The sequence below is a fragment of the Lactuca serriola genome, chromosome 7 (genome assembly GCF_051521515.1).
Source record: "Lactuca serriola cultivar US96UC23 chromosome 7, Lser_US96UC23_V15, whole genome shotgun sequence".
In the NCBI taxonomy this organism is placed as follows: Eukaryota; Viridiplantae; Streptophyta; class Magnoliopsida; order Asterales; family Asteraceae; genus Lactuca; species Lactuca serriola.
In genome coordinates this window covers 204,128,797-204,155,518 of record NC_136414.1, presented here as the reverse complement: position 1 = coordinate 204,155,518, position 26,722 = coordinate 204,128,797, and the positions used below count along the sequence as shown (strand labels likewise).

General features: G+C 33.8%; 5 protein-coding genes across 9 annotated transcripts; 2 read left to right on the top strand and 3 right to left on the bottom strand.

The window, feature by feature from the left end:
* The first annotated feature begins 1,675 nt into the window (after positions 1–1,675).
* Positions 1,676–2,116, top strand: LOC145064740 (stigma-specific STIG1-like protein 3). Its single transcript, XM_079012117.1, has one exon. The coding sequence runs from the start codon at positions 1,676–1,678 to the stop codon at positions 2,114–2,116; it is 441 nt and encodes a 146-aa protein (XP_078868243.1).
* Positions 2,117–4,694: 2,578 nt separating this feature from the next.
* On the bottom strand, positions 4,695–5,340 carry LOC145062588 (stigma-specific STIG1-like protein 3). Its single transcript, XM_079010168.1, has one exon. The coding sequence runs from the start codon at positions 5,269–5,271 to the stop codon at positions 4,831–4,833; it is 441 nt and encodes a 146-aa protein (XP_078866294.1). The 5' UTR covers positions 5,272–5,340; the 3' UTR covers positions 4,695–4,830.
* A 1,531-nt stretch (positions 5,341–6,871) lies between these two features.
* Positions 6,872–10,518, bottom strand: AHG2 (Polynucleotidyl transferase, ribonuclease H-like superfamily protein). 4 transcript variants are annotated; one of them, XM_079009505.1, is made up of 8 exons: positions 10,365–10,518; positions 9,751–10,169; positions 9,480–9,610; positions 9,064–9,395; positions 8,818–8,928; positions 8,213–8,339; positions 7,867–8,128; positions 6,872–7,707 (listed from the first exon to the last, which is right to left on the bottom strand). In XM_079009505.1, exons 2-8 carry the CDS (start codon positions 10,110–10,112, stop codon positions 6,972–6,974), a joined length of 2,061 nt encoding a protein of 686 aa, XP_078865631.1. In that variant the 5' UTR covers positions 10,113–10,169; positions 10,365–10,518; the 3' UTR covers positions 6,872–6,971. The 4 variants fall into 4 exon arrangements, with proteins under 4 accessions (XP_078865631.1, XP_078865630.1, XP_078865632.1 ...); XM_079009504.1 differs by having other exon boundaries at positions 9,751–10,180; positions 10,365–10,517; XM_079009506.1 differs by lacking the exons at positions 9,751–10,169; positions 10,365–10,518 and having other exon boundaries at positions 9,064–9,376; positions 9,480–9,604.
* A 7,660-nt stretch (positions 10,519–18,178) lies between these two features.
* On the bottom strand, positions 18,179–23,206 carry LOC145061889 (NOL1/NOP2/sun family protein / antitermination NusB domain-containing protein). Of its 2 annotated transcripts, none has more exons than XM_079009469.1 (18): positions 22,987–23,206; positions 22,763–22,825; positions 22,461–22,615; positions 22,272–22,385; positions 22,143–22,208; positions 21,950–22,033; positions 21,715–21,801; positions 21,298–21,389; positions 21,126–21,186; positions 20,971–21,030; positions 20,431–20,491; positions 20,242–20,349; positions 20,018–20,136; positions 19,795–19,866; positions 19,627–19,712; positions 18,995–19,091; positions 18,726–18,905; positions 18,179–18,617 (listed from the first exon to the last, which is right to left on the bottom strand). In XM_079009469.1, exons 1-17 carry the CDS (start codon positions 23,108–23,110, stop codon positions 18,774–18,776), a joined length of 1,581 nt encoding a protein of 526 aa, XP_078865595.1. In that variant the 5' UTR covers positions 23,111–23,206; the 3' UTR covers positions 18,179–18,617; positions 18,726–18,773. The 2 variants fall into 2 exon arrangements, with proteins under 2 accessions (XP_078865595.1, XP_078865596.1); XM_079009470.1 differs by having other exon boundaries at positions 18,179–18,586.
* Positions 23,207–25,094: 1,888 nt separating this feature from the next.
* LOC145065017 (ubiquitin-protein ligase) lies at positions 25,095–26,470 on the top strand. The gene is made up of 3 exons (XM_079012362.1): positions 25,095–25,283; positions 25,753–25,820; positions 25,896–26,470. Exons 1-3 carry the CDS (start codon positions 25,169–25,171, stop codon positions 26,415–26,417), a joined length of 705 nt encoding a protein of 234 aa, XP_078868488.1. The 5' UTR covers positions 25,095–25,168; the 3' UTR covers positions 26,418–26,470.
* Positions 26,471–26,722: the final 252 nt, after the last annotated feature.

Sequence of the window (26,722 nt, the reverse complement as noted above, 5' to 3'; positions counted from 1 at the left end):
AATACGTAATTTTTACACATTGATATTCAACACTTATTTAAAACATTTCAATAGTTCTTTTAGTATAGATTGAATTATTTGTTTATTCATTATTTCATTTGTATTTATTTCAAACGTACTTAATGTTTTCGTTTTGTATTTAACTTTTTTAATCAACACGTGTAGTATACGAATCTTATACATAGTTATATATAAATTAATTTTCTGTGCACCACCACGTGGTGCAGAATGAAAAAACACGACTGTAGTAAAGGAATGGAAATTAATAAATTAAATACTATAATTGTATATTATAAAATTGTTAACTCTAGCTATTTACAGAGAAAACAAATGGTTTCTTACATTAATTATCTTCAGGCCCGGTTTAGGAGGGGGTCAAACTGGACTGCTGTCCAGGGCCCATAGCAACTTGGGGCCAAATTTATATGAGTATGTGTTTAATAATAAGGACATTTGTAATTCATAATGTGAAATAACCTTTAGTTATGGGCATTTTATATTTTGAGGCATATTCAATTCCTACCGTTGCATTTTCTTTGTGTTTTTTTTTTAATAAAATGAATCTAGTATCTTACGGGATATGAACCATTTTTTTTAATCTGTCACAATTCAAACCTTTAATTGCTTCATTTTTTTCTACATTTACTTTGCTTTATTTTTTAATAATGTATATTAAAGTTATATTCTATAAACAATAAAAAAAAAAATAACACATATTCCAAATGATTTAAATGCTTGATTTTATTAGATTGTTATGGGATGGTATTGATTTTGATTTTTTTCTAATTATTTTATTGGAAATTATTTACATATAAATCTATACAATTATAATTTTTTATAATAAATTAATTTCATTTAGGATCCGTAGTTTTGTCTATTACCAAAAGTCTTCGAAAAAATTTAACTTCAATTTAATTATTATATAATTTTTTGTAATTTTAAGGGGTCTTTTTTTTTTTTTTGTCCCTGTCCTGAATATCTTATTCTTGGATTATCTTCTTTCTTGGATTTGATGGCACCAAGCATTAACTATCAACCATATTTTATTTTATTTATTGTTAATTAATATAGTTTCTTAAACCTTAACTTTTAAATTAAGAAATCAGTTGATTAAGAATAAATTTCTTTTTCCCATTATTATAATAACGTATTATTAGTATGATATAATGCAACGCAAGTTTTGCATGCGACTGCGCGTGTCTTCAAGTTTTAATTACTGACTTCAAGTACTTAACGTAGATGTTCGTTAAATTGGTCAAGTAATTAATTCACAAAATATCGTTTCTTAAGGAATAATTAACTTCTATATGCATGCTTCCTTAAATAGGGTTTATAGACACTAATTTTATTCTTAAACTAATCAGTTACAGAGGTTCGTCATCGAACAAAAGTTAACTTCCATTTGCAGTTTCCATGCATAATTAATGAACCTTTCCAAATAGTACTAAAAAATTGAACTCACATCGTTACTCCACCACATGCCCTTCTCCTGGATCCCCGCCGGTCAACCCCCACCGTTTCCGGCCACCCTATATAACCTCCAAAACCTTACAACGACCCACCTCACCTCACCTCCCTGATCAATCTCTTAACAACAAAACACCTTCAATTCAAACAGTACTCCAATCTGATCGATCTTTCTCTTCCTTGTATATCTTCGTTTCAACATTCAACAATGAAGATTATGAAGGTAATGTTCTTCATCATAGCCATAGCCATGGCCGCCGCCATCACCATCACCTTCACGGGTGATAACAATGAAGAAACATTAATGGTGACTACAGAGACACCGTATGTGAAACCGCTTCCGAAAAGGGTAAGTCGTTTTCTAGCTGAGAAGATCAATAATCCTCGAGCTGCAGATCACTGCAAGAAAGACGATGAGATTTGTTACATCTTAGAAGGTAAAAACTCGACTTGTTGCCACAACAAGTGTATGGATTTGAGCGAGGATAAGCACAACTGTGGAGCATGCAAGAACAAGTGCAAGTTTACGAGCTCCTGTTGCGGAGGGGAGTGTGTGAATTTGGCTTATGACAAGCGGCATTGTGGGTCGTGTAGCAACAAGTGTATGCCTGGCGGTTATTGCATTTACGGGCTTTGCAATTACGCCTAATCATCAAAATGCATTATTAATTAATCTTAATCGTATGTAACTCATCATGTGTTTGAGAGGTTCTTCAGTGCTCGATCGATGATACTTGCATGAATTAATTGTTCATAGGCATGTATGCTGCCTGGTTACACAAGTATTGTACGTAGTAACATATATATACACACAAACGCATTTATAATCTACTTAAATTTCTGGTTTATAAGCTAATTAACTTCTCAACGTGACCAAATATTTGACTCGATCAATAAATGATACTCCTATGTGTCAAGTAATAAATATTACTAGTATGTAAGACCAAATATTTGACTCGATCAATAAATGATACTCCTATGTGTCAAGTAATAAATATTACTAGTATGTAATTACTGCTAGAGTATATTTGTGAAAATGAATCGTAATTCCAACGAAGTTTCCAAAACGCTGAAAAAACTCAATTATGTTTTGTTTGTTAAAAAAAAACCAACAAACTTAATTTTTTGTCTAAAAAGTCCAACTATTTGTTCATTTTTCATTAGGGTCAACCGACTAATGAAAGTCAACGAATAACATTGTTTACGACGTGAAATTAAATATCAAGGAATTGACTTGTAAGATCAACAAAGTTTTGAAACCGTTCAAAAAATTTCAATCATGTTTTGTATGTTCAAAAAATCAGTTCTAATTATAGGCAACCAGATTCATTAGATATACAATCAGTTGGCAAATAACATGGCATCAAATTTAATGATATGGAATAAACAGATTAGAATTTGTCATTTTATATATCGATTTAGGGCTTGAAGAAGAGATAAACGAATGATGTTTGTGTTCAATCTCTTGTAATGACTACTTCTTTTTCTTCCTCATCTTAATCGTTGATGTTCATGATCTACAAAAAAGATATTTGATAAACCCTTTTGAATGTAGACATCCTTCTCAAATTTGGATATCTAGAATGGAGGATCATCAGCTAGAGAAAAAGTCAAGAGCTTCTTCAAACAGATGGGTAAGTGTAATTGAAAGCTTTATCATGTTCATCTTAATAAGTTCTTGTTTTTGAAGTAACCAAACAAATAAAGCTTTCAACTCCACTTACCGCCTGTTCGAAGAAGCCTTGAAAATTTTCTCTGGATGATCCTCCGTTCTATATATCCAAATCCGAGAAGGGCGTCCATATCCGCAAGGGTTTGCATCATCAAATATCTTTTTTATAGATCTTGAGTTGGACATCAACGACTGAGAGGGAGAAGAAGAAGTAGTCATTACAATAGATCGAACATAGACGTCGTTCGTTTTTCTCTTCTTCAAGCTCTAAATCGATATATAAAGGGAAATATTCTAATATGTTTATTCCATGTCATTAAATATAATGTCATGTCATTTAATCTAATGAATCTGGTTGTCTCTAATGAGAATTGAGCAAAAACATAAGTTTTTTGGGTGTTTTTAAACATACAAATATGATTATGATTTTTTGAACGGTTTTGAAACTCCGTTGGTCTTATAAGTCATTTTCCCGATATTTAAGTACACGTCATAAGTCATGTCGTTCGTTGACTTTCATTAGTCGCTTGACCCTAATGAGAATTGAACAAAAGTAGAACTTAGTTGAGCCTTTTTAGACAATTAAAATATTAAGTTTATTGGATTTTCTTGGACAGACAAAACATAATTAAGGTTTTTTGAACCGTTTGAAAACTTTATTGGACTTATAAGTCATTTTCTCAGTATATTTAATTTATTCTATCGAGTAAGTTACCATGCAAAGGGGTTCATGTCCATTGTTACATTACATCACTAAACTAGACAAAATTATGATTTAGACAACACGACTGCACGAGAGACATGATTATTGTTAAATGGAGATTGAGTTGGCTAATATATGTAATTAAGCGGCTGATTATAATCACAAGAGGAAAAGAGTAAATGGGTGGCTAGTTTTTGGCAACCAAAAAGGTGTAGCGAACAATTCGTGTTACCTTGTATATATTATATCCAGCTAAGAATCGTTTGCGTATATTGGAAGTAGAGAGTAGAAAACTTTTTTATGTTTCAAATTGAAAGTTTCCCTTAAGAAGTCGACTATAAAGCACATGTTGTTTCTTGCAAAACACCCTTATTTGTACCTTTTTACCTTGTTCTTTTTTCTTTCCTGGTTTTGTTCTCTTTCTATTTTTTGCTGGTTTTTCCATAAAAAAGCAACTGTTTATGAGGTTTGCATGATCTATATTATCGAATGATCATAATGGTTTTATTATTGAATGGCCTGTAATTATCTCATTATATAATCAACATGGGAATATATAATGTACAAGTCTATAACTAAATCTAATAATCATACTAATGATATACTATTACTACGATTATATGAAGATTTTATATATGGAGCTAGAAATTATTGATTTCGCGCGACCCTAAAACTGCCAAGTATTCCAATTCGACTCTAAACTGCATATGGGCCAGACACGAAATCAGAATCACCAATCTCTCACTTGAAAGCTAAAAGTCTAGAAGCAATAAGACTCCACAACTCAACAAGTTGATCTATAATTAATGTTTTCAAAAAAATCACACAACAAGCAGTTCTAAGAAGAATCTGTGAATACATATATAAACTTATCTCTTCAGTTTGATGCTCCAATAAGCATTATCACACAAGAATGTGTGAATTAATACATAAATGATGACAGCATGAAAATATATAACAATCAAAATGAAATAATATGATGTATTTGTTAGGCGTAATTGCAGAGTCCATATATGCAATAACCACCAGGCATGCACTTGTTACCACACGACCCACAATGCCGCTTGTCATAAGCCAAATTCACGCACTCTCCTCCACAACACGAGCTGGTAAACTTGCACTTGTTCTTGCATGCTCCACAGTTGTGTTTATCGTCGCTCAAATCCATACACTTGTTGTTGCAGCAAGTCGAGTTTTTGCCTTCTAAGATGTAGCAAATCTCGTCATCTTTCTTGCAGTGGTCTGCAGCAGCTCTAGGGTTTTTGTTTTCCGCTAGGAAACGACTTACCCTCTTCGGAAACGGTTTCACGACCAGTGATTTGGGAAGTGAGGTTTCGTGGTTGTCACCAATAGAGGCGATAGTGATGAGGACGATGGTTATGGCCATGGAAACGACCACCATGAAGAGTACTCTGATGATTTTCGACATTGTATTGAATTTGATAGAGAAGAGAGAGATCAGAAGGTCTTTAATTAATAAGAGACTTGATTCTGCTTTAATGTTCTGTAAAAAAACATGGAGCTTTTGGATGTTATATAGGGTGCGTCTCTGTGTGTGTATGTGTTGTGGGGGAGGGGCCGGGGTTGACCCATGGAATCAGGTGCGATCATTCACTGTTTCAAAAAGCTAGCTTAATTCCATGGGGGCGGGTGCATGCATGTGTGTGTTGATTAGGGAACAATCTAATCTAGCTAGTCGTCGATGACCTACGCCGTTGTGAAATTTTTGGCTTAAAAGTCAACTTATATTTTCTGCTTAATTTAGGAGACGTCATCATATATATAACTTCAACATAAGGTTTTCTTTAATTAACAAAAAGATATTTAAACTCATACTTAATTTGAAAGGCTTGTTTAGGAATAATTATATGGCATTGAAAAACAAAAAATAAATAAAACGTCGTCGTAAAATATAGAACAACCTAATATTTTGATATAATTTTGTCCGTTAAAGTGACAACAATTCACTCCATCTAAAAAATACAATTAACGTAATGGTGTTTGGGATGAGAAATCAAATTTTACTTGACATGTTTGATATATGATGAGCCAAATGATTATTTATATGAATAACAAAATCCAGATGTATATACAATAATACCAAAATATGAATGTTTTACTTTGTGATAACCATAAGAGCGTCCGTAATGAGAGCTTCATAGTAGTTGAATAGATATTGATTATAATTGAATAGGAGTTGAATGGATTGTAGATGATGACACGAAGAGAGTTGATCGATAGAATGCTTCAATGAAATTGGAGGTAATTAATGTTATTATGTTTCAATTAAATTTCAAACCAAAAATCAATATAATCACATTTAATTTTGTATTATTTTTGTATTTGATTTTCTTTTTATTCTAATTAGACCATAAGTGAAATTATACCATCTTTTTGGGTATTGTATTATATAATTTATCATATTTTTTCAATCAATAAATCCAATGAAATGTTTAAAAATAAAAACTCGCGAAAATGAAAATATATTAATCACAAATTTGTTACAAACTAACTTTGATTGAAATATTACATTCGTCTTTTTCCTGATCCAAACACCATGTCAGAGTTTATAGTTGGGATGAGACATTCAAAAGAAATATTGTTAAGAGGTTAAGATAAAACATAATTGTAGATAACTTTTTTTTAATTAGTGTATCTTTACATATTGTATGTTTTAGGTTTCATAGTTTTTAAATAAATGTATTTTTAAGTATTGTATTTTTTTAATTATTATATCTTTTATTTTTAAATTAAAAATTCTTAATTCTTAAATAGTTGTGTTTAAAAATATGATGGTGATGATATGGAAAAGTCATTATACTTTGTAGGGTTTAATGGATTGTAGATATTAAAGACCAAAATTGAATAAAAAGTGAAATGATATATTGAACTTTTTAAAGTTCAATAAATTGTGCTAAGGCTATGTTTTGTATGATACAAGTAAGCTTATTTTTTAAACTTTTTAGGTTGTTATTTATACAAACCTGGTTGGATATGAGAAACTAACAAGGCGGCATATATTATAAAAATTTGCTACAAAAATTAAAGCTGGTAATAATATTAATCTCTTTTTAGGAAAGGAAAAAAAATACAAGATTTCACAAACTTAGTTGGTTGCCTATAAGAGTCTCAGCAGGAGACAACATCTAGCATCTCTCCTTTAGGAAAACCTGATTGACAGTTTATTTGTTTTTTGGTATCCAAATTATGAAAACAAACACTTTGTTGAGCCTTTATGGTCTCAACCTTAACACCAACTGCTTCAGCTTGATCAGCAAACAAGACTTTAGAAACAGGCGATCCACAGATTTGTTTGTAAGCCTCATAAGAAGCAGCACATGTGTGTCCGCCTTCTAGAAGCTCTGAAAGCGGGTGGAAAACGTAAATTGCATCATTCTTCTTCTTCTCTAAACTCGATTTCATTTCCAAAAATTCAGAAACCAATTCGGGGTTGCTAAACTGGACAAACACAGCAGTCTTATCCAAATGGTAGACGGATGTAACGGAAGTCAACCCAAAAACTTTACACAAAATTTCCTTTATTGCCCTTGCCTTGAGTTTCGATGAGAACCCCCATATTAAGGCGATGTTTTGAAAGGGAATTTTGGGTTGTTGGATTTTAAAAACTGAAGATTCTGTTGTGGTTTGAGCGGTATTTAAGTTGACTATGTCTCCACTGCTCCAGCTGAGGTATAGAAGATTGATGTAGTTGTGAAGCTTATTTTGTTTGATTAGATTTAGATTTGAAGAATGAGAATTGGTGAAATCGATGTCAAGATGTTTGCATGATTGAGCAAAAATGCAGCCTGTCATGAAAGCATCGTAACCAGCCTCATGTTTAGCTCCTGAGTTCCAGTTTGATGATCTACATTTACAAAAATAAATATTCAACATAACATATTCTTAAATTAATACCTACCTACCTGCAAATTTATAATAATACAAAAACGGGTATACACAAAATTTCAAATTCAGTCCAACATTTGGAATCGTCCTTAAGTTTTAAAGAAAAAAAAAAACATACCGCATATCATCAACTTGAACCTCCACTGCAACAGAAGAGGTATGAGCCAATCCAGAAGCAGAAGCAATATGTGGACAGATGATGGCAAAAGCTTTGGGGAGTGATGTGCTACTTTTCTTCATCTTTAATTGCAAAATATTACTTGCATTCAGAAGGATCTTTGTATCGATTATGTAAGGGAAGTTTTTATGAACTAGGGTTACATATTCTTCAAGATTTGAAGGAAGAGGACCCAAGAACTTTCTACAAACATGTGCAATATCTGTTTTCATATGATACAATATATAATATAAGTTATAGCAAAGGCAGAAAATAAGTGGGGTATAGAAATTGAATGAATTCCTACCAAGAAAGCAATTGTGTCCAACAATTAGCTTTTGCTCAGAGGAAAGGAGGTCAATTACATGGCGGAACCCAATGGCAGCTCCAATTTTCATCTCTGATTCCTTACAGAGACTTTCTTTTACCTCTTTCTGCATATCATATATAAACATTTAGAAGATATACTAATTTATTGTAGTATGTGGTTGGAATGTTTGAATTGTATATTTGAAATAAAAGCAACAAGATTAAGGGGTTGTTTCATTTTTGACTTAATGAGCTTGATGGGTTAAGCACTTAATCTGGACACCAGAGCTATACATGGTTGTTTCTCTTTTACTTAACCTGTATAGAATCATGACTTAATGGGTTAAGCCAAAAACCTTTTACCTATTTGCCTTTTCAGCGTTTATCCTCCCAATACCTCTCCTGTTAAAATTGATGAATAATACAGTGAAATTCGTTTTTTGGAATGTATCCAGTCTAGGAAAGAAAAGGATCTTATGTTACACAAAACTTTATCCAGATTCCAGACAGACATCATAAACCACTCAGCCACTGTACCCATATAGAACTTAATGAAGAAAAAACAGCCCCTTTAAGTCGTTAAGATGAATGCTTGAATTTTACCATAAGCAACTCTAGGTCCCGTCTGGAGTCTATGTAGACAATAATTTGTTGAGAACATGAATCACCATTTACACGGATGTAAGCTAAATCCTTGAAGCTCTTTTCTACAATCTGCATTGTATCCCACAAAAATTACAACACTGAATGTCGAAATTATTTGGTGCAAACACACAAACTGATAACAAGTAGAAAACATGACCAAATTACTTTTCAAGACTATATATTAACCAAAAAAAAAAACATTACCGACTTAATCAACCTTAGTTGGCGGGAAGTAAATCCATTAAGTTTGATAGCTGGTCGCATCCTAAAGAAGATGGTCTCAAATTGATCAATTGAAGCATTAGAGTCTTTAACAATCCTGCTTGACCCTCCATTTCTAACCTGTAACAGGTCATCATGCCATTCATTGAGTTTGTTTTTCATTCTCTCAACAAAAAGAATATCTGCCATTCTGACAAGTGGGACATCTTTAATTGCTTTCATTGCACATGGTGACTCTGGTAATTCATCTTCATGTGCTGAATGTAATTGCGATCTAGCTTCATCTTCTAGTTCTCTGGATAAATAAGATATTCCTGAATTTATCCAAAGTTGTAAAAGCTCAAAAAAGAGACTCGGATAAACTTCACAAAGGATTTATAATCTAAGGGATAAGGTACCTTCTTTTACACACACATTGAAATCAAATTGGTACTTTGCCAAGAAATCAATTGAGGATGTCTGGCACAGGAACTCATAAGATCTAGCATCACCTCCAACTTCTTGCCTTGGAAATATGTAAAAGTTGTGCCTGTCCATAGAACACATACAGTTAGACATATACTACAGCTACAAAAAGCTTGATCATGGATGGATTCATAAAAAACTGTACATACAGTATTATACAAAAACAAAAGGGGAACTTAAAGGAAGGCAAAGGAAAAGACTAACGGGTGGGCAATGAAGGACTGCTTGGTTGGGTCCCATCGGAAGGTACAAACTCCAAACTGAACAACAGCAAACTTCTCAGCGGAGTCCTTTACCTTGAGATAACGAACATCATATCTGTCAAACTCAAACGACTCCCTCCAAGGAGCGCTCGTGACTCCAGTCATTTCTAAGTCAATTGACACGAAATCAGAGTCTCGTACGTGACGACGAAGATCAGAGAGAGACGAATCGAAGTTGGATTTGGTGACATTTTTTATAGCAAAACTCGAAGAATGGGAGGAGCAAGCCCGAGAGGAAGAAAAGGAAATTGGAAACAGGGTTAGGGTTTTTGAGAGTGCCCTAACCATCCAATGTTGCTTCATAACAATATGTTATTCACCGTATCTGACACTTCTTCATGACCCCAACTCTGAAAGGCTCTGTCAACCAGCTGAGAACATTAATGTTTGCAAGATATATGAGATTAAGCGGAGCATGCACAATGAAAAATTAGTGTAAAGAATGTAAAAATATGAGTCTCTATCATTCCGGCGGGAGGATTAAAGAAGAAGCGACAACTGGAACTGGTTTATACATGGAAAAGTGGAGAGAAGTCCATAGGAAAGAAGAGTTACCTGATCGTCGAGAGCCGAGAGTGTGGGGCGTGGCGGGGAAAGAAAACTGTAAGCAGTGCGAGAGCGAGAATGCAGAGAAGCAATTAGTGGTTAGGGTTTTACGTTGCGTTCTCCGAGTTCGAAGAAGAAAGAAGAAAAACGACGACGATGATTTTCTTTTACAAAACTGCAAAAATGGTCCATATAGTTTGTTAAAAATTATGTATAGTGTCCAAAAAAAATTAAGGTGCAAAATCAAAAATTTTGTATGGTTTTGATCCTTATTTTAATTTCTTTAACATTTTTAAACATATTTTTAATAATATATATATATATATATATATATATATATATATATATATATATATATATATATATATCTACCGGTGGTGCCCATGGGAAGCCCTAAAATTGATTTCAATTCGCTGTGCCTCTATATCGGATTCGTGCTTTCCACCGCCTTCCCAACGTTTTTGTTTCCAATCTCACTACCCCTAAATAGCCTCTATGTCGCCATTAGTATTTGGCCTTCGAATGTCGATTAAATTCGTTGGTTCCGTTTCAGATGAATTTTTTTTCTCTTACTCTTCTTCAGTTTTGGTTTAGGTTTTACCGATATTGGGTAAATGACCCTCGTCACACCCTCTAATGAACAGCCACCACCACCATTACTTACATTTATTCTTTATCTTTCATCTATTGTCTTCGGTCATGGTGTACAACGAATGTAATTTCGCTAGTGGGTTCATAGCTCGAACTGGCGATGGAAGTTTAATGGTTTTTATAGATGATATCTCTTATCACCAGGGACAATCAGGTCAATTTGGTCCCGATTGGAACAACCGAAGGGGAACGTTTGGCCTAAAATTGGTTTTTCTCTTTACTTTTCGTTTTTTAGGGTAAGATGTTCTTTTTCTATTCGATTATTCTTTACATTCATGTGTGTGACTGACTTTGTCTCCTAATTAGACATCTAATTCTGGATTTTTTTTTTGCTTGTCTTTATCAAATGAGTTGTTTTTGCAAATGGGTTTGTTGAAGAAATTAGAATTTTGTTTTTTCAAAAATATAGTTTTTTGTGGTTTGATCCATTTTGCCTATGAATTTGTCGGAGGAAATGCAGTGTAACACCCTGTTTCGGGTCGTTTTTTAAATTCGGGGTTGTGGACTGGAATTCGATCATATAAAGGCTTTGAGCTTTGAGAAAGTAAAGTTGGGCCTTGTTAAAGGTTGATAATATTGGTTATAAGGTCTAAGCCCTTGATTCGTATGTTGGACCCAAAGGGAAGAAAGGGGAAAAGTTATAGATCGGGCTTCTTGCGTGTATTAACAATTTTAGTTCGGTTTGTTTTAAGTCAAAAGTAATAAGATAGGATTATGGGGCACTTCAATACCTTTCTGTGCATATAAAAAACGTCAAAATCGAAGTTGAAACAAAGAGGTTATGGTTGTTTGAAGTTGAAGTGGAAAATGGAGATTTTGAACTTACGCGGGGCGTACACTATGTGTACGTTGGGCGCAACTCATTAAAGATGACTGGGAATTCATTGAGTACGATGGCGCATACATGAGGAGTATGCAAGGCGTGCTCATGTTGATTCCAAAACCCTAAAATATAGGGTTGAGACCCTATTTAAACACCTTAAGTCCCTTAGGGCCTTTTTCTGTTCAACCTCCACTCTACCCAAAGCAGTCATTTCAAAACCCTAGCTACTTTGTGAAGATCTTGAGTATTTAAAGTGAGTTTTGTGTGTTTAGGTGAAGAAGGAATCCATTAAAGAAGCATTGGTGAGCTTGGAGCTTGAAGATCCAGAACTTTCATCCCATTTGCAAGCTTCAGAAGGTATAAAGCTTGAACCTTTATGATTCCTTGGTAAGATCTAAGTTAGCTTAAAGTTTTTCATGGTTTTGGTTATTGTGAGTAAAAGCTACTCCAGATCTTGTGATCGTCATATCTTGTCATTTTTTAGGATTCTAAGTCATAAAAATGGGATCTTGATGGTTGCTTTTCGCGCCATGTAAGGGTTCTAAGTCATTGGAGGATGTTAAGGAACTAGGGTTTGGTTTTGGACTCCATTAAGCCATGCAAAGTCATAAAGTCAGGAACTTTATGCCTTTAGACATCCATAAGAGTCAAATATGAGTGTTGTACGTTTAGTCTTCATGAATTAAGGACTTAATGAGGAAGTTTATGAAACGAGGATTAAGCAGGCGTAACCCTAGAGTACTCAGTGTGTAATGGGGCTTGCCTCGTTTTCTTTTGTGGAAACTCAGTACACAAAGTGTAGTAAAGGAGTACGCATGGCGTACTCCCAAAAGTAGAAATAAGTCATTTTTGGGATTTAGGCCAAGTTAGGTGGGTTTAGCCTTGGAAGGGTAAAATAGTCTTTTACCCTTAGTGAGAGAGAATATGAAATGGGCCTTGATTATGGTTATCACCATAATTATTAATTAGGGTTGGTTTTGATATGTTTAGTGTGAGGAGCTCTTGTAGCAGCAGCGTGTTTGAGATTTAGTTATCTTCAGATTGAGGTGAGTCTCATCACAGTATTTGCAGGTCGAAGGCACCAATGTTGGTCCATTGGATTATGTTTATAGTATGTTAGTTGCCTTTGTGACTCTTGCATGTGTTTATATGTATATCGGGCGGGCGGGACCCACCACATATGAATGACCTATCTATACTGGACGGGACCCAATGTCGGTCGGGGACCAATATATGTATGGTATGTGGTATTTTGGGGAACTCATTAAGCTTTGTGCTTACGGTTCTATGTTTATGGTTTTAGGTATTTTTGTTTTCAAAAGGAAGGGTCTGACTTGATTGCACTACATCCCTTGGAGATTTATTATGCACTGAATGTTTACAAATTACTCTGATTTTTTTAGAATACTTTGACTCTGATTTTCTTTTAGAACAATGGATGAATGGTTTTAACTTATTTAAAATGAAATTTTTACTCGGTATTTTTGGAACATTACATGTAGGATCATTGCAGTTAGTTTCTATAACTTTTTAACAAAATGTTTGAGTTTTTCAAAGTAATTATGGTCAAATTAGGTGGTGATTGACTTATTTCTCTCCATTTCTAGATTCAAAGTTTCATAAGTTTCAACTTTATATTTCAGATAGTTGAAGTTGCCCTACATTCGTGAATACAACAGTTTGAGGATATATTAATGGGGTTAGACCCACATGTGAGTATGGAAACATAGTAAGTATATGTAATTATCTTTCATTTTACAACATGATCGTATTTATAATTTATGGGGTTGATGATAAGCTTTTTTTGTATGTATTTATTATTCAGGTTCAAGCTTTACTTGAGGTTTTGCCAAATAAGATAATTGCTAACATATTGGAGCAACTTCGTATTAGCAAGTAGACATTGGTATGTATACCTGCCATCATTTACAATTTTACATCACATCAACTTGCCATATGTATAACTAGATTTTTTATTTTTTTGGCATTAAAGGTTGAATTGGGATCAAAAGCAAGGGCACTGAAACAAATGTTGTTTGATATACTTGCGGGTTCTCATGAAATATGTCACATTTGTATAGTGGGAAGAAACTGCATCCTAAGTGGAAACAATGTTTTGAAGTGTTCTGTCCCACAAGAGAAACAAATAGTCGAGGGTACCTACTTGTCACATGTTTTCAAAGTAGATTCCCATGCCCATCATTGTTGAATATTTCTAACTGTTGGAGTGATTCTCATTTCTCACGTGCATAAGAAGAGGAAGAAATTGAGATGCTACTGGATCAATATCTTCAAAAGGTAAGTAATTCTGAACCACTTCCACTTCAAGGCCAGATTGGGATTCATCATTTATAAAGTGTGAGTGATTGCATTTGCACATGTGAATCATGTCAGAATCAATCAGAAAGGCTTCTCGATTCAGCAAGAGAAATGGAAGACTCTATATCTTTTAAATTAAGGTTTTGTAATCTTCTGCTACTTTTGCTTGTCAGTGTTTATTGGGTTGTTTTTAATATTATTATTAATTAGTAAATTTTGTTAGCTCTTAGAGACTTGGGGTGATCATATTTGAGTTGCTTCTTCAAGTTGGGACATTTTGTGGCTTAAATAAATTTCTTTATTTCTGTTTTCAAGTATTCTATAACACCCAAAATTTCAAATAATTTTTCACATTTATAAAACACATTTTCATTCATAATTGTCATAAAAACATCATTGTATCACATAATCAATTCATAACATCACATCCCAATATCAAAATATGTAAAAGCTCCTCGAGTGTGTACTGATCAAACTGGCACCTTCCCGCGATCCTCATTGGTACTTAAAACACATAACACAACACTGTAAGCATAACTGCTTAGTGGGTTCCTCAAAATACCACACATAACACATATTAGCCACTCGAGGCTATAACTCTATTTAACCATCTGGTCAATGTGTCTCAGTAGGACCCTCCAGTCCCATAACTCTGTGGGCCCTCTGGCCCTAACTCTGTGGACCTTCCGGCCCTAACTCTGAAAACTCTAGTACATACATGGCATAAATCACATAGAAATCATATCATGCAAAAGAATACAAAATACTTCGATCCAACCTCCGCCTAATCATATGAAATAAACACTCTAAATCAATACACCCCTTAAGGCTAGACTATTCCTTCTCTTAGTACTCTCAGAAGGATAACAGACCATTTTACCCCTCTCATGACCCTAAGACCCAAAATTGACCAAACCCTAGAAGTCAACAAAAGTCAACTCCCCGGGTTACGCTGCGGGTACCACACATGTATGTTGGGCATACTTGGTGTCTTCACAGAAAACGGGGTGTACGACCCCTTACGTCGCGCGTATTGGGATTACGCCCCGCGTAACTCCCAGTTTCAGACTCTAAGCATTTTGGGGTCTTACTCAGTTAAGACCCACGTCCAACTTCTAGATTTGACCATTTCTAACCCTCTTAATCCATAAAGTTGGTGACTTTAAGCCTTTGCATGGCTGGACAAGTCACTAACACCCATAACATTCCATTTCCCAACTCTAGAAAGCTCATAACTCAAGCATGACCTCATAACAACGACCAAGATGGCAACTTTATGGATCTATAACACAAATATCACTGAAATGGGACAGATCTAGGTCCATGGAGTACATTACACTCATAAAGTCTCCACCTTTGGGACTTTTAACCCTAGAAATGGTCCATGCAATCATCTAACCAAATAAGGAGGAAAGTTTTGATCTTTATACCTCAAAATGCAGCTCCTTCCTCTGTAGATCTCAGATCCAAACTTGCACTTCAAGCTCTAGCCTCCACAAGCTCATCTCATTCTTCTTCACTCACACACCAAGGCACTTTTAGCTCCAAAACACTCACTCTCAAGCTAAGGACGATGGGGAGGCTCTCTTAGGGTTTCACTCACTGATATGGAGGCTGAGAAATGAGCCTTAGCATCCATTATATAGTGCACAAGTCAAATATTAGGGTTTGCATCTGGACCATTACGCCTAACGTAACCCTGGGTATGCCCAGCGTACCCAAGCGAGTCCGCGTCCAAATTAAGCGCATGAGTACGCGCAACGTACTCCCCAGTACGCCCAACGTACTCATTTGCTACAAGAACTCTTTCAAGGGACCACTTTTGACAACTTGACAAAATGGAAGGATATAATAGCTTTACCTGGATTTTGGGATGTTACAAAAAGTACTGTTAGACAAAAATATTTATTGAGTTATGATGGTGGCAAAAGAGTTTTTAAGAAAAATGTTTTGATTAACGTAGTGTCAAAAACCAACAAATCAATAAGTTAAATGGTGTTTAATTTAAATCACTTTTTCGAAGCTGTTATGATTAAAAAGTTAAAAAGAGTTTCAAAAAGTCAAATTTACATATTTTTTAAAATCTCATTTTTAAGTTTTTTTAAGCTAATGGAAAAGCTATCTTTAAAAATGTTTTTGAGTTTGTCAAACTTCTTTTTGTTGTTTTATTAGCTTTTCAAAAACTCAATAAATCACTAAGTTGTTTTGGAAAAACAATTCTAAACAAACTTTTTCAAAAAACCAATAAATCAATAAATTCTTTTAAAACTCAATCCCAAACACCCTCCTAATACAAAATTTATAATTTTCTTTTCTTGGAGTTGAAGTGCTCTTTGTGAAAGGATATGCATTATGTTTTTATTATTTTTAGAGTAAAATATATTTTTATGTTGGCAAAAATAACATTTTTGGTCTTATTTTCTGTTTTTTTGTCATGGATGGTCTTTATTTAGGGGGTTTGGTAACACCCTTAATCCTAAAAAGATTAATACCTTGGTTGTAATTTTTTAAGTATGACTAACTTGCCTTTATGTTTATCTTCTATTATTGACTTATTATTTACTAATTAAAACTACTAATCACTTACTAATTACAATTAACATCAGCACCAATACCACAATCATAACCATAACATCCACCCACCACCATCACAACCACCACATCACCACCATTATTATTTTGAACACATTTGAATTAAAATCATACGTCTTTTGAACACATTTCGACTAAAATTACTAACATGTACTTAAGCAAAAACACGTGTCTCTTGAATAAGGGTGAGCATGGGTCAGTTTGGGTCAATTTTGGAGAAAAACCGAACCAAGTCCGTTAATTTTAGCTTTCAGTTTTTAGAACCCATTGGGTTCGGTTTCTAGGGTCCAATCCATTCGTTTTATGAGATATGGGTTTTAAACCATTTTCCAACCAATGTAAACAAAGTAAATCATATTTTTTCCACTATTCCAGCCATTTAAAACCAATCAAAACACCAAATTAACTAAATAGTTTAAAGAAATATTAAAATTACAAAGTTTAGAAGTTTACAATTAAAATATGAAAACACCATCAAGGCATCAAAGTAAAACAAAACTAGTCGATTACAACCAAAACATGAAAACACCAATCTTCAATCCTTACCTATCGGGTTAGGTTCCATATTTTAGTTTTTTTTTTTAATATTAATTAATCAGAAATGTATATTATGGGTTAGTTTTTGGGTTTTAGACCCGTTTGATTTTAATGGGTCGGTTTCTGAACTTAAAACCGAAACTGAAACCAATTTTTTGATTTTTGAAATCTGGTTTGATTTTGATTTTTCATCTATTTTTGTTGGTTTTTTAGTTTATGGGTTCAAGTTTGGTTACTCCTAATTTTGAACACATTTTGAATTAAAACCAACAACCACCACCATTACAACCACATCACTGCTGCTACCACCAGCATCCTGCAATCACAACCATCACACCATTGTGGTGTTGCTGCCACCACTATTATCAAGTTACCACCATCACAACCGCTATAACCCCATTGTTGTTTCCACTACCATCACAAACACTTGCCACAAATATGTAATCTACATGTTCCAACTTCCACATCATTCAATAACAACAAATCACAAAAGCAATCCAAGAGAACATGAAAAACAGAAAATTGGACAACAAATTCAACCAAAATTTTTTGGTCAAAAGCATACATTGTTTCTGGTAAAAACAAGGACAATAACACACAAATGAAACTTAAGAAATATCTTGGTTACAAACATTGGCGAACAAAACATCTCCATGATAATAGCAACAACAAAGATTATATCAAAGCATAAAAACCCAGACTATCATTTTTTCCATTTTGGGTGGACCCTCAACATTTCAAGTGGAAACAAAATTTCTTTGGGTGGATACTGAAAATCCACCAAAGTATTTTGGTCCTACTTTCTACGAAACCTTGCCCACCCACCACCTATCCCTCAGGTTTACATCCACGATATCTCTCACAAATAAAATAGGGTTAAAAAGAGAAGGAGATGTAGAAATTAAAAAATCCCACCCACCCCTTGAATAGGTTAGCGAGTTATTATCCATTATATATATAACAACAGATTAGATTACAAGCAATAATTAAGGAGAAGGGTCCGAGAAAAAGAGATAAACAAGCTATTAATGTTTTGGAGCTGATGTGAGAGTGAGACTGTATATCTCTAGTGGCACAAACTGTGTTTTTCCAAACATGAAGTAATTTACACCACTGACACCTAAAATGTGTTGCTTTTGATATGGTATAACCACATACATGGGTTCCATAAGTCATATACTAACTAGTAGGTTGATGATGTGCCTCTTCATTATCTGCTGAGCCTCTTCATTTCACAACCATCATTCGTGTTATCCCGTAGCCATCTGCATGCCTCAGAACATCAACTCTAAATCTGCAAAGTCAAATTCTGCATGGTTTCTGTGGTTAGAGATCATCTCCTGTCAAAATAATTAAAGTTTCATGAACATGGTCAACTTTTTTTTTTTTTTTTTTTTTTTTTTTTAAGAAAACACTAAATCAAAGCTTGCTTAATCCAATGAGCTTACTAATACTGGTGTTCTTTCCAATTTACAAAACAGAAGAAGCATGGTAAATCAAGAACAACGAAGGAGGCGTGCTGCAAAGGCTCCATCAAGAGAATGGTTGACAGGGCTAGAGAAATAGTAACCCTCCTCACTCAAAAATTCAGGCGATATGTATCTCTCTGAAGACTCTATGCTGTATTCCTGATACATCAAGACACATTATAAAGGACCAAAATTGAAAGAGAAAACTTTTTGGGACCAAAAATGAAAAAAGAAGGATAGTAGCATACCTGATGCCTGAGAAGAAATGCAGCCACCCTCTGTTCATTCTCTTCAGGGTCAATTGAGCAGGTGCTGTATACTAGCACTCCACCAGGTTTTACCAACCTGCACACTCATCAAGCTCAACATAGACAAATATTTTGAATTCCACAAACAATTAATTAATATCATTACAAAAACTATTATGACAATTACATGTTTAATCCCCCCCTAGTATAGCTGTTTCTCTTGCAGTTTTGGTCCCAAGAAGTTTTCTCTTGCAATTTTGGTCCTTGTTTTAACGGGTCCTTTATAATGTTCTTGGTCCCTGTTCCATGTTCAAAGTCTATATTTTTGGGACCAAAATTGCAGAAATCAGCTATACTTAAGGACCAAAAAATATAATCATTTTACCTGGAACAGGGACCAAAAAAAGTTACAGAAACCTCAACTAAGCACCAAAATTGTAAGAGAAAACCATTTGGCAATAAAATCGAAAAAAAACCGGCTATACTCAGGGACCAAAAAAGCAATCTACTCTTAATTAAAATCATCATCCAATTTTTTTGGTTGTAATTACTCGATTATTCAGGTGTTCGCTTTATATAAAATTTCTTCACAATGTACCCGTTTGACCAGTTATATATAAAATATGCCTCACATGGAAGCCGCATCAAGAAGTTCATCTTGCAAACTTTTAAGTTGTTCCATATCTTCAGACTTTCTATTCCACCGTAAATCTGCTCTCTGCAAAATACTCAATTTTTTATATAAAAATAATAATAATAATATTGTGATGCAGGAAGAGAAATCAAAAGCATAAAAATACCTTGGAAAGAACACCAAGTCCAGAACAAGGGGCATCCAACAACACTTTATCATACTTCACATGATTATTCTCCTTAAACAAACAAACAAACAAAAAAAAATCAATAATTTGGATCTGAAACAGTTTCTATTACAGGTAAAAGATAAAGTAAATTCCCCAAATTTGGTAGAAAGAGTAAAGCATGCTGGAAATTATAGAAAAACAAACACTGAAATTTGCTCACAGGAAATGAACGAAGATCAGCATGCACAGTAGTGATGACATCATCAAGTTGTTGCAATTTAGCTGTCTCTTTGAGGATCCTCAACCGCCCTTTGTTTATGTCAATTGCAGTTACCATTCCTACACCCCATAAAACAAAATAAAATATATATGTTATATATATATATATATATATATATATATATATATATATATATATTGGTTTGGTTGTAGAAGGAAAAGTACCTTGGCCATTTAAACGGGCAGCCATGAAGAGTGTTTTCCCTCCCGGAGCAGCACAACAGTCGATTATGGTCTCTCCAGGTTGTGGATCAACAATAGAAATTACCAAACCTGCCCCTCAACCCAAGTGTATCATCATTAGCCATGAATATATATGGGTTACTAGATGAAATCCTGAATGAAAAACACAACCTGCACTTTCATCTTGGACAGAACATAATCCTTCTTTTAGTAGTCCATCTTGTAAAACACTCTGTAAATATCATCAAATGCACCAGATTCAGATAACTAGGAGGGGCTTGTTTCTTTTTGAGTTAATGGATTAAGCACTTAATCTGGACAAGTGTACATGGCTGTTTCCTTTCGACTTTACTATGGAGGAACTGACTTTATGGGTTAAAACCAAAAAACCTGGCTTAATGTATTCAGACACTAACCCTTAATGCTTTTCCTCTCATGTTAAAATTGATGACTATAGTATTGTGAAGTTTGTTTTTAGAATGTAAGGGTAAAATGGTCATTTAGTCTGTCGTTCAGACAGTGTTGATTCAGTCTAGAAAAGAAACAAACACATCACTTTATCCAGACATACATTATTACCCATGAACCTACTTTACCCATACAGGACTTAACATGGAAAAAAAAAAATAGAAACATATTCCCTAATCTCAATTCTACACACAAGTCTTTCACAATTTTTTTTTTGTGTAGTGTTTGACAATTGAGATATACCTGCATCCCCGTTGTGATACGAACAAAATCATCTAGGTGAGGAGAGAGCTCATAGGGCACCTAAATTTTTAACAAAAGTTGGTACCAAATTACTTTTTTTTTTTAAATTAAAAAAAAAAACAAATTTTAACAAAATGGGGAAGACAGAAGTGCACCTTCAAAGTTTCAAGTCGTGACACAAGATCTGATCGTGTAAAACCTTTTCCTCTATTAGCCCTGCCATAATTAATTCGTAGGAGATGATGATAACATTTGTAACATTTATCTTTTATTAAAAAGAGAGAGAGAGAGAGAGAGAGAGAGAGAGAGAGAGAGAGGCATTAAAACCTTAAACTAAAACTGGGACTGCTGTTGTTCCACTTCATAAGCTTAATAGCTTCTTCACGTCCCATGTCTTTTGTCCAGCGCCTCACCATCCACTACACTTCAAAGTTTTTAGCAGATAGACAGACACTATTTTTACTTAATGGTTAACCACTTCATCTACACAACTATACATGGCTGTTTTTTACTCTATTTTTCCCTTCCAACTCCTCTAGCGTTAAAAACGGATGAATACTGTGAATTTTTTTTTTTTTTTTGGAAATGTAAGGGTAAAATGGTCATTTAGTTTCATTCAGACACAGACCTTATGTATACAGCCACTTTATCCAGACATATAACAGTCACTTTAGCCATAGAGGACTTAATGGATAAAAGAAAAAGTGTAATTTTAGTGACATTGACATGGAAATTAGAACTTACAACTGGATGAGAATAAATAGTAGCAAGAGCTCGTGCTTGTGCTCGATCATCACCCTCTAGTTGAGGTGAAGGAAGAGAGTTGCTTTCCTGCATACAGTGAAACCTAATTTAATTTAAACTCCAAATTCACATTGCACTATTTGCACTGTATACAATGATTATCAAATAACAAATCCTTGTTTATTACTACTTTTGAATTTTTGAAAATTTGAGTGATATAAGAGAAGGATTAAACCTTAAGTGCAACAAGCTTCCTTAGAATCCCATTCACCATGTTACCAGCACCAGGTCTAAGGGCAATTTTTGCAAGCTGCACGTTCTGCAATTTCACATATAATTTTGGCCAAATTCCATTATTCACTTTGTTTTAATTTGGAACATTTGCCTACAGGTTTTTAAAAACCATTATATTTACTATTTAGTATTACCTCATCTACAACAGCATATGAAGGGACCTCTAGCTTTACAATCTCATAGAATCCAATCCGAAGAATCTATAGAAAGCAATTGGATTTAGTAAGTTCAACAGATCAAAAACACCCTTTTAAAAAATGTACCTGTAATAGCAGAGGCTCCATATGACTAAACGAGTTTGGATCATGGCACAAGGACAAAATTAAATAATCAAGATATTTTCTCCAACGAATTGTACCTCCAACAATGTCTGTTACCTATAATCGGCCATATCAAAAAGATAAGATTTAATGGAGGGAAAATCAAATTAATTTATTGGGTAAGAGAAGGACCAATCTGAGATCTCTATCATCCAAATCACGAGTGCAAAACCCAAGTGTTCTTTCAACATATCCCATCTCGTTATCACCTGAACCCTTCCCTTTCTCGTTTAAAAGATCAGCAAAAGCACCACCAAACTCTATCCGCATTAACCTCACTGCAGACACTGTATGATCATAACAGAATAATTTAGGAACCATCGAATCGAAGCAAACAAAACACTCGAGTGTTGGAAATTCGTATTTATGCTACCCAGGACCTATTTCAGATAAGAAATTGCCCCACGGTTTATCAACAAAGATTAAAGTCTTACCAGCTCTATGAGGTGAGATTTCCAGACTCACCTTCTTGGGTTTGCGTTCTTGTTGAAAAGAACCTATTCATAGACAGCAACAGGTGTGAGTAGACAGACAGATAGGTAAACGAATTACGTAGAAATCATTAAGCGTGGAATAAGTAGATACAATCTTCATGGTAAAGAAAGAAAATTGCAGCTTAATTTCAATCTTGATGGGCCTTTTCTAGAATCGACATTACCTTTTCTGTTAGTTGTGCTTCTTGAATTTGATTCTCCAGACTTCAATGGTTTGCTAGGAACATCTTTATGCTTCTTCTCTGTCAAGCAAAACACTTTGATTGCAGGCAAGTGAAGAATTGTCATCAAAATAGTTTCAGAGGAAAAATAGAGCGACAGAAAACGGATATGGGGATTTTGTTTGAGCAGAGAAGAAGATGTGGGTTTTTTCTTTTGGAGTTAAATATTAGACTAAAGTGCAAATTTGTTCCACGTACTTATTAAAAAAGTGTGAATAAGATCCAAAATCTTTTGAGCTTGTTGTATAGTGGTCCAAAATCAGATTTTTTGTGGTTATAGTCCATTTCAGACGTAAAAAGATCGTTTTACCATTTTAGTTTCTTTTTTACATTGTTTTTATATTTTTATAATATGGATATTATATTTTACTATGTAACTGACATATAACAAAAATGGGTTTTACATCTTCATGTGACGATATAATTACTTAATGTCTTGTTCTTGAATATTTTCATAGATATATTTTATACGACATTGATAATGGTCATAAACTTGTTATAAGTTATGTTTTTTCGATTCTGGTTCCAAAGTTCGAAATAACCAGTGGCCTGAAAACGAGATAAAATTTGTGTTTGGGAGAACCGATAATCAAACTGAAAACAATATTTCTGTTAACCGGTTCTGGTTCCGACTCGATTTTTCGGTAAAAAAAGTTGATCCCTATCAAGGAGTGTATATAACAAAAGGTGAGACAAAAAGTCTACTATATATTTGAGGCTTAAAACATATTTATGATTTATCATGGTTTCTTCATTTATATAATATAAAGTGCGTATTTTTTAATATTTCATCGATCCGTTATTATCCACCAGCTACTTATTTATATATTATTTATATATTGTGGTATTTGTTATATTATTCAATGATTATCTTTATTGTCTTTGAAAATGAGATAATACAAGTATAAATGCATTGATATCATGGCCATGGACAATGCATACAAAAGATACACCATGAGCTCACACTAATAATATACATGCATTGTTAGTGTATGTATATGATTAGTATTAGTCCATATTATTAATAGTATCTCTATATTATTAGTGTTAGCACATGTTGTATCTTTTGTATTGATGAGTATAGACTTAGTATCAATGTAATTATATTTGTATGTACATATATTATTAGTGTTCGACTATATTGTATCTTTTTGTAAGCATCGACACATGGTCTCAATAAATCAATATTATCGTATTTATACTGACATTATCTCATTTTAGTGTTAGCTCATGTTGTATCTAATTTATTAAATACGTAAATTAAAATTATAGCATTTTATTTTTTATATTTTTAACTACATGATTGATAAAATAACACCTATATAAATTATGGTGTGTTCTTAAAAATAAAAGATTATACGAAGGCCTTTTACAAAACATTTTCAAATAGACGAAGATAAATGTTTAATTAGTAAAAAATATTTCAAAACAGTTTATACATTTGAGAAGATTTTAAAAATATTTTTTTAATAGATTTGACATAAGCAATAAGCTTTGGACTTATTTAACCATGGTGTATGCTCTTATGTAGATGGAAAAATATAATTTGTAAATGAGAACATGTATAATGCCATTAAATAGTTACCGTTAACTATTAACTATTAACTCTTTAAGCTATTCATCTTTTAATTGTATTCAATAAACCAATAAACTTTTATTTACTGTTTCATTACACCGTTAAGTAGATTTCATCACGATATAATGGTATTGTAACACCTTATATTATATCCATTATATTATGTACATTGTTTGTTAAATCTAATATGATAAAATTGATTCAATGTTAATTTGGTCGATTCAGTTTAGTACCATGGATTGAGACTCGACAATAACATCGTCCATGGAACGTCACATAAAGTTGGGATCAATTATAGTATTGTAATCAAACACACAATAATAAAGGTTTCTTAATTAAAAATAAGTAATTTAAAAAAGCAAAATTGAGAGTTATTGATAGTTATTTTGTGATTTGACCCCTAAAAACTACAAAAAAAAACCCATATTTTAAGGGCTAAAGTGGAATTATTTAGTAAGAAACGGACCCCATAGACTATCAAGCAAAGAGTCGAGACTGCTAATTGCTAAAGCCTAAAACCCTTGTTGTCTTGTTGGGGGCGTTGGTTGAATGGGTTCTGATTCAAGGGCCATTGAGATTGAAGTCCCTGTGTTCATCGACACCAGCTTAGGCACCCGCATTGCCATATCTGTCTCTCCTCATCTTACAGCCGCGGAATTTAAGAGTAACACGAATCTCTCCCTCCTCAACCCTTTTATGCTTAGATTCAAATTGGTTGAATGGGTTCTGATGCAAGTGCCATTGAAATTGAACTCCCTGTTTCGTTTCATTCCTAACTAATTTACTGATTTCATTTATTTTTCTCGTGCTCCATCGACTATTTTACCTATTGTAATACATGTAATGAACTAAAAGAAAGAATCAGGGTTTTGGATACGCGAAATTAACCTCGTTATCAAACGATTGCTCTATGTTGAAAGGGGTCAGATAGACAGATATTGTTTAGGGGCGTTTGGATGTGCATTTAACCGATTACTTTGAATGATTCTGATTTTAGGATTAAAAAAAAAAACAATATTTGAAGAAGCTGATGATCATTAAAATAAAAATACCAAATTTAACTGGTTATCCGTACCTTTAAGCTATTGATTATCCGATCTTCTAGTTGTTCATGGTGATCTTGATTTATGTAGGAAAATTTGAGAGCATACATTCAGATTGCTACCCTGGAATAGGAAATATTAAAGTCAATGGATTGATGGTATAGCTAATTAAGCTCTTGTGTTACCTCTTGTTATATGCTTATTATTAAAAATTTCATCTTGTTATTAACCAGATCAAGAAGAAGTCTTACTTTTATCACTTGCCTGAATCAATGCCCATAAAGCATGCTTTCCAAGGTTCCAAAGGAACATGGTTTTTATACACAGAAGCATACCCTTTAAACAAGAAAATCCCATCAACCCCACAATCACAAGTAGTTGTTCATAACGGTTTATCAAGAATAAAGAAAAGGGAAAATGAACATAAACAAGGATCGGATGCTTATTCATTTGAATCAGTATCAGTTTCAGTTTCGGGTATTATCAAGAAGTACTTTTCTGTTTACGATGAAGTGACTTCAGTCAACCCAAGACCACAAGTGCCAAAGTATGCACCAGAGACTCCTCCAACAGTGACAAGTGTTAGAAGCTTAAAGGATCTGAGGAAATGTAGTGGTGTTGGAAATGGAGTGATTCTAGCTGCAAATAATCTTGGGGCATCAAGCAACAAAAAACGAGTGATTTCTCTTTGCAAAGATAAATGTGATAAGTCATCTTCTCATGTAAGACATCCTGTTTTTGAGATTGGTGAATGAATGATTATGTGTGAAGACAATTTTTTTTACTAGTTTAACTATTGTTGGAGATAGTTTGCATTGTTGTAATTTTTCCGGTATCTTCAACCAACGACTTATTATATAGTTTTTCTTGATTTGTCACGTCATATTTTCACCATCTTTATCGAATAAAATATTATTAACTTAAATCCATGGTTGCAGAAATCGGAATTAATCGCTTGGCGTTCTGCAACCGTTGAGAATTAGGGTATTAATTGGAAATTTAGGATTAATCGGGTTTGGCGGGATTAATCAGTCAAAAAAAATATAAAAAATTCAAAAAA

What these genes read in the sequence shown, in the direction of transcription:
- AHG2 (XM_079009505.1), bottom strand. Translation starts at nt 10,112, where the DNA reads ATGAAGCAACATTGGATGGTTAGGGCACTCTCAAAAACCCTAACCCTG. An exon ending in AACTAAGGTTGATTAAGTCG is followed by an intron (nt 8,929 to 9,063) that starts GTAATGTTTTTT and finishes GATACAATGCAG; the next exon opens with ATTGTAGAAAAGAGCTTCAA. An exon ending in GGGACCTAGAGTTGCTTATG is followed by an intron (nt 8,340 to 8,817) that starts GTAAAATTCAAG and finishes TATGATATGCAG; the next exon opens with AAAGAGGTAAAAGAAAGTCT.
- LOC145061889 (XM_079009469.1), bottom strand. Translation starts at nt 23,110, where the DNA reads ATGACAATTCTTCACTTGCCTGCAATCAAAGTGTTTTGCTTGACAGAG. An exon ending in TGTCCAAGATGAAAGTGCAG is followed by an intron (nt 20,350 to 20,430) that starts GTTGTGTTTTTC and finishes GTTGAGGGGCAG; the next exon opens with GTTTGGTAATTTCTATTGTT. An exon ending in CTTCTTGATGCGGCTTCCAT is followed by an intron (nt 19,092 to 19,626) that starts GTGAGGCATATT and finishes ATGAGTGTGCAG; the next exon opens with GTTGGTAAAACCTGGTGGAG.
- LOC145062588 (XM_079010168.1), bottom strand. Translation starts at nt 5,271, where the DNA reads ATGTCGAAAATCATCAGAGTACTCTTCATGGTGGTCGTTTCCATGGCC.
- LOC145065017 (XM_079012362.1), top strand. Translation starts at nt 25,169, where the DNA reads ATGGGTTCTGATTCAAGGGCCATTGAGATTGAAGTCCCTGTGTTCATC. An exon ending in TACAGCCGCGGAATTTAAGA is followed by an intron (nt 25,284 to 25,752) that starts GTAACACGAATC and finishes TGATTTATGTAG; the next exon opens with GAAAATTTGAGAGCATACAT. An exon ending in TTAAAGTCAATGGATTGATG is followed by an intron (nt 25,821 to 25,895) that starts GTATAGCTAATT and finishes GTTATTAACCAG; the next exon opens with ATCAAGAAGAAGTCTTACTT.
- LOC145064740 (XM_079012117.1), top strand. Translation starts at nt 1,676, where the DNA reads ATGAAGATTATGAAGGTAATGTTCTTCATCATAGCCATAGCCATGGCC.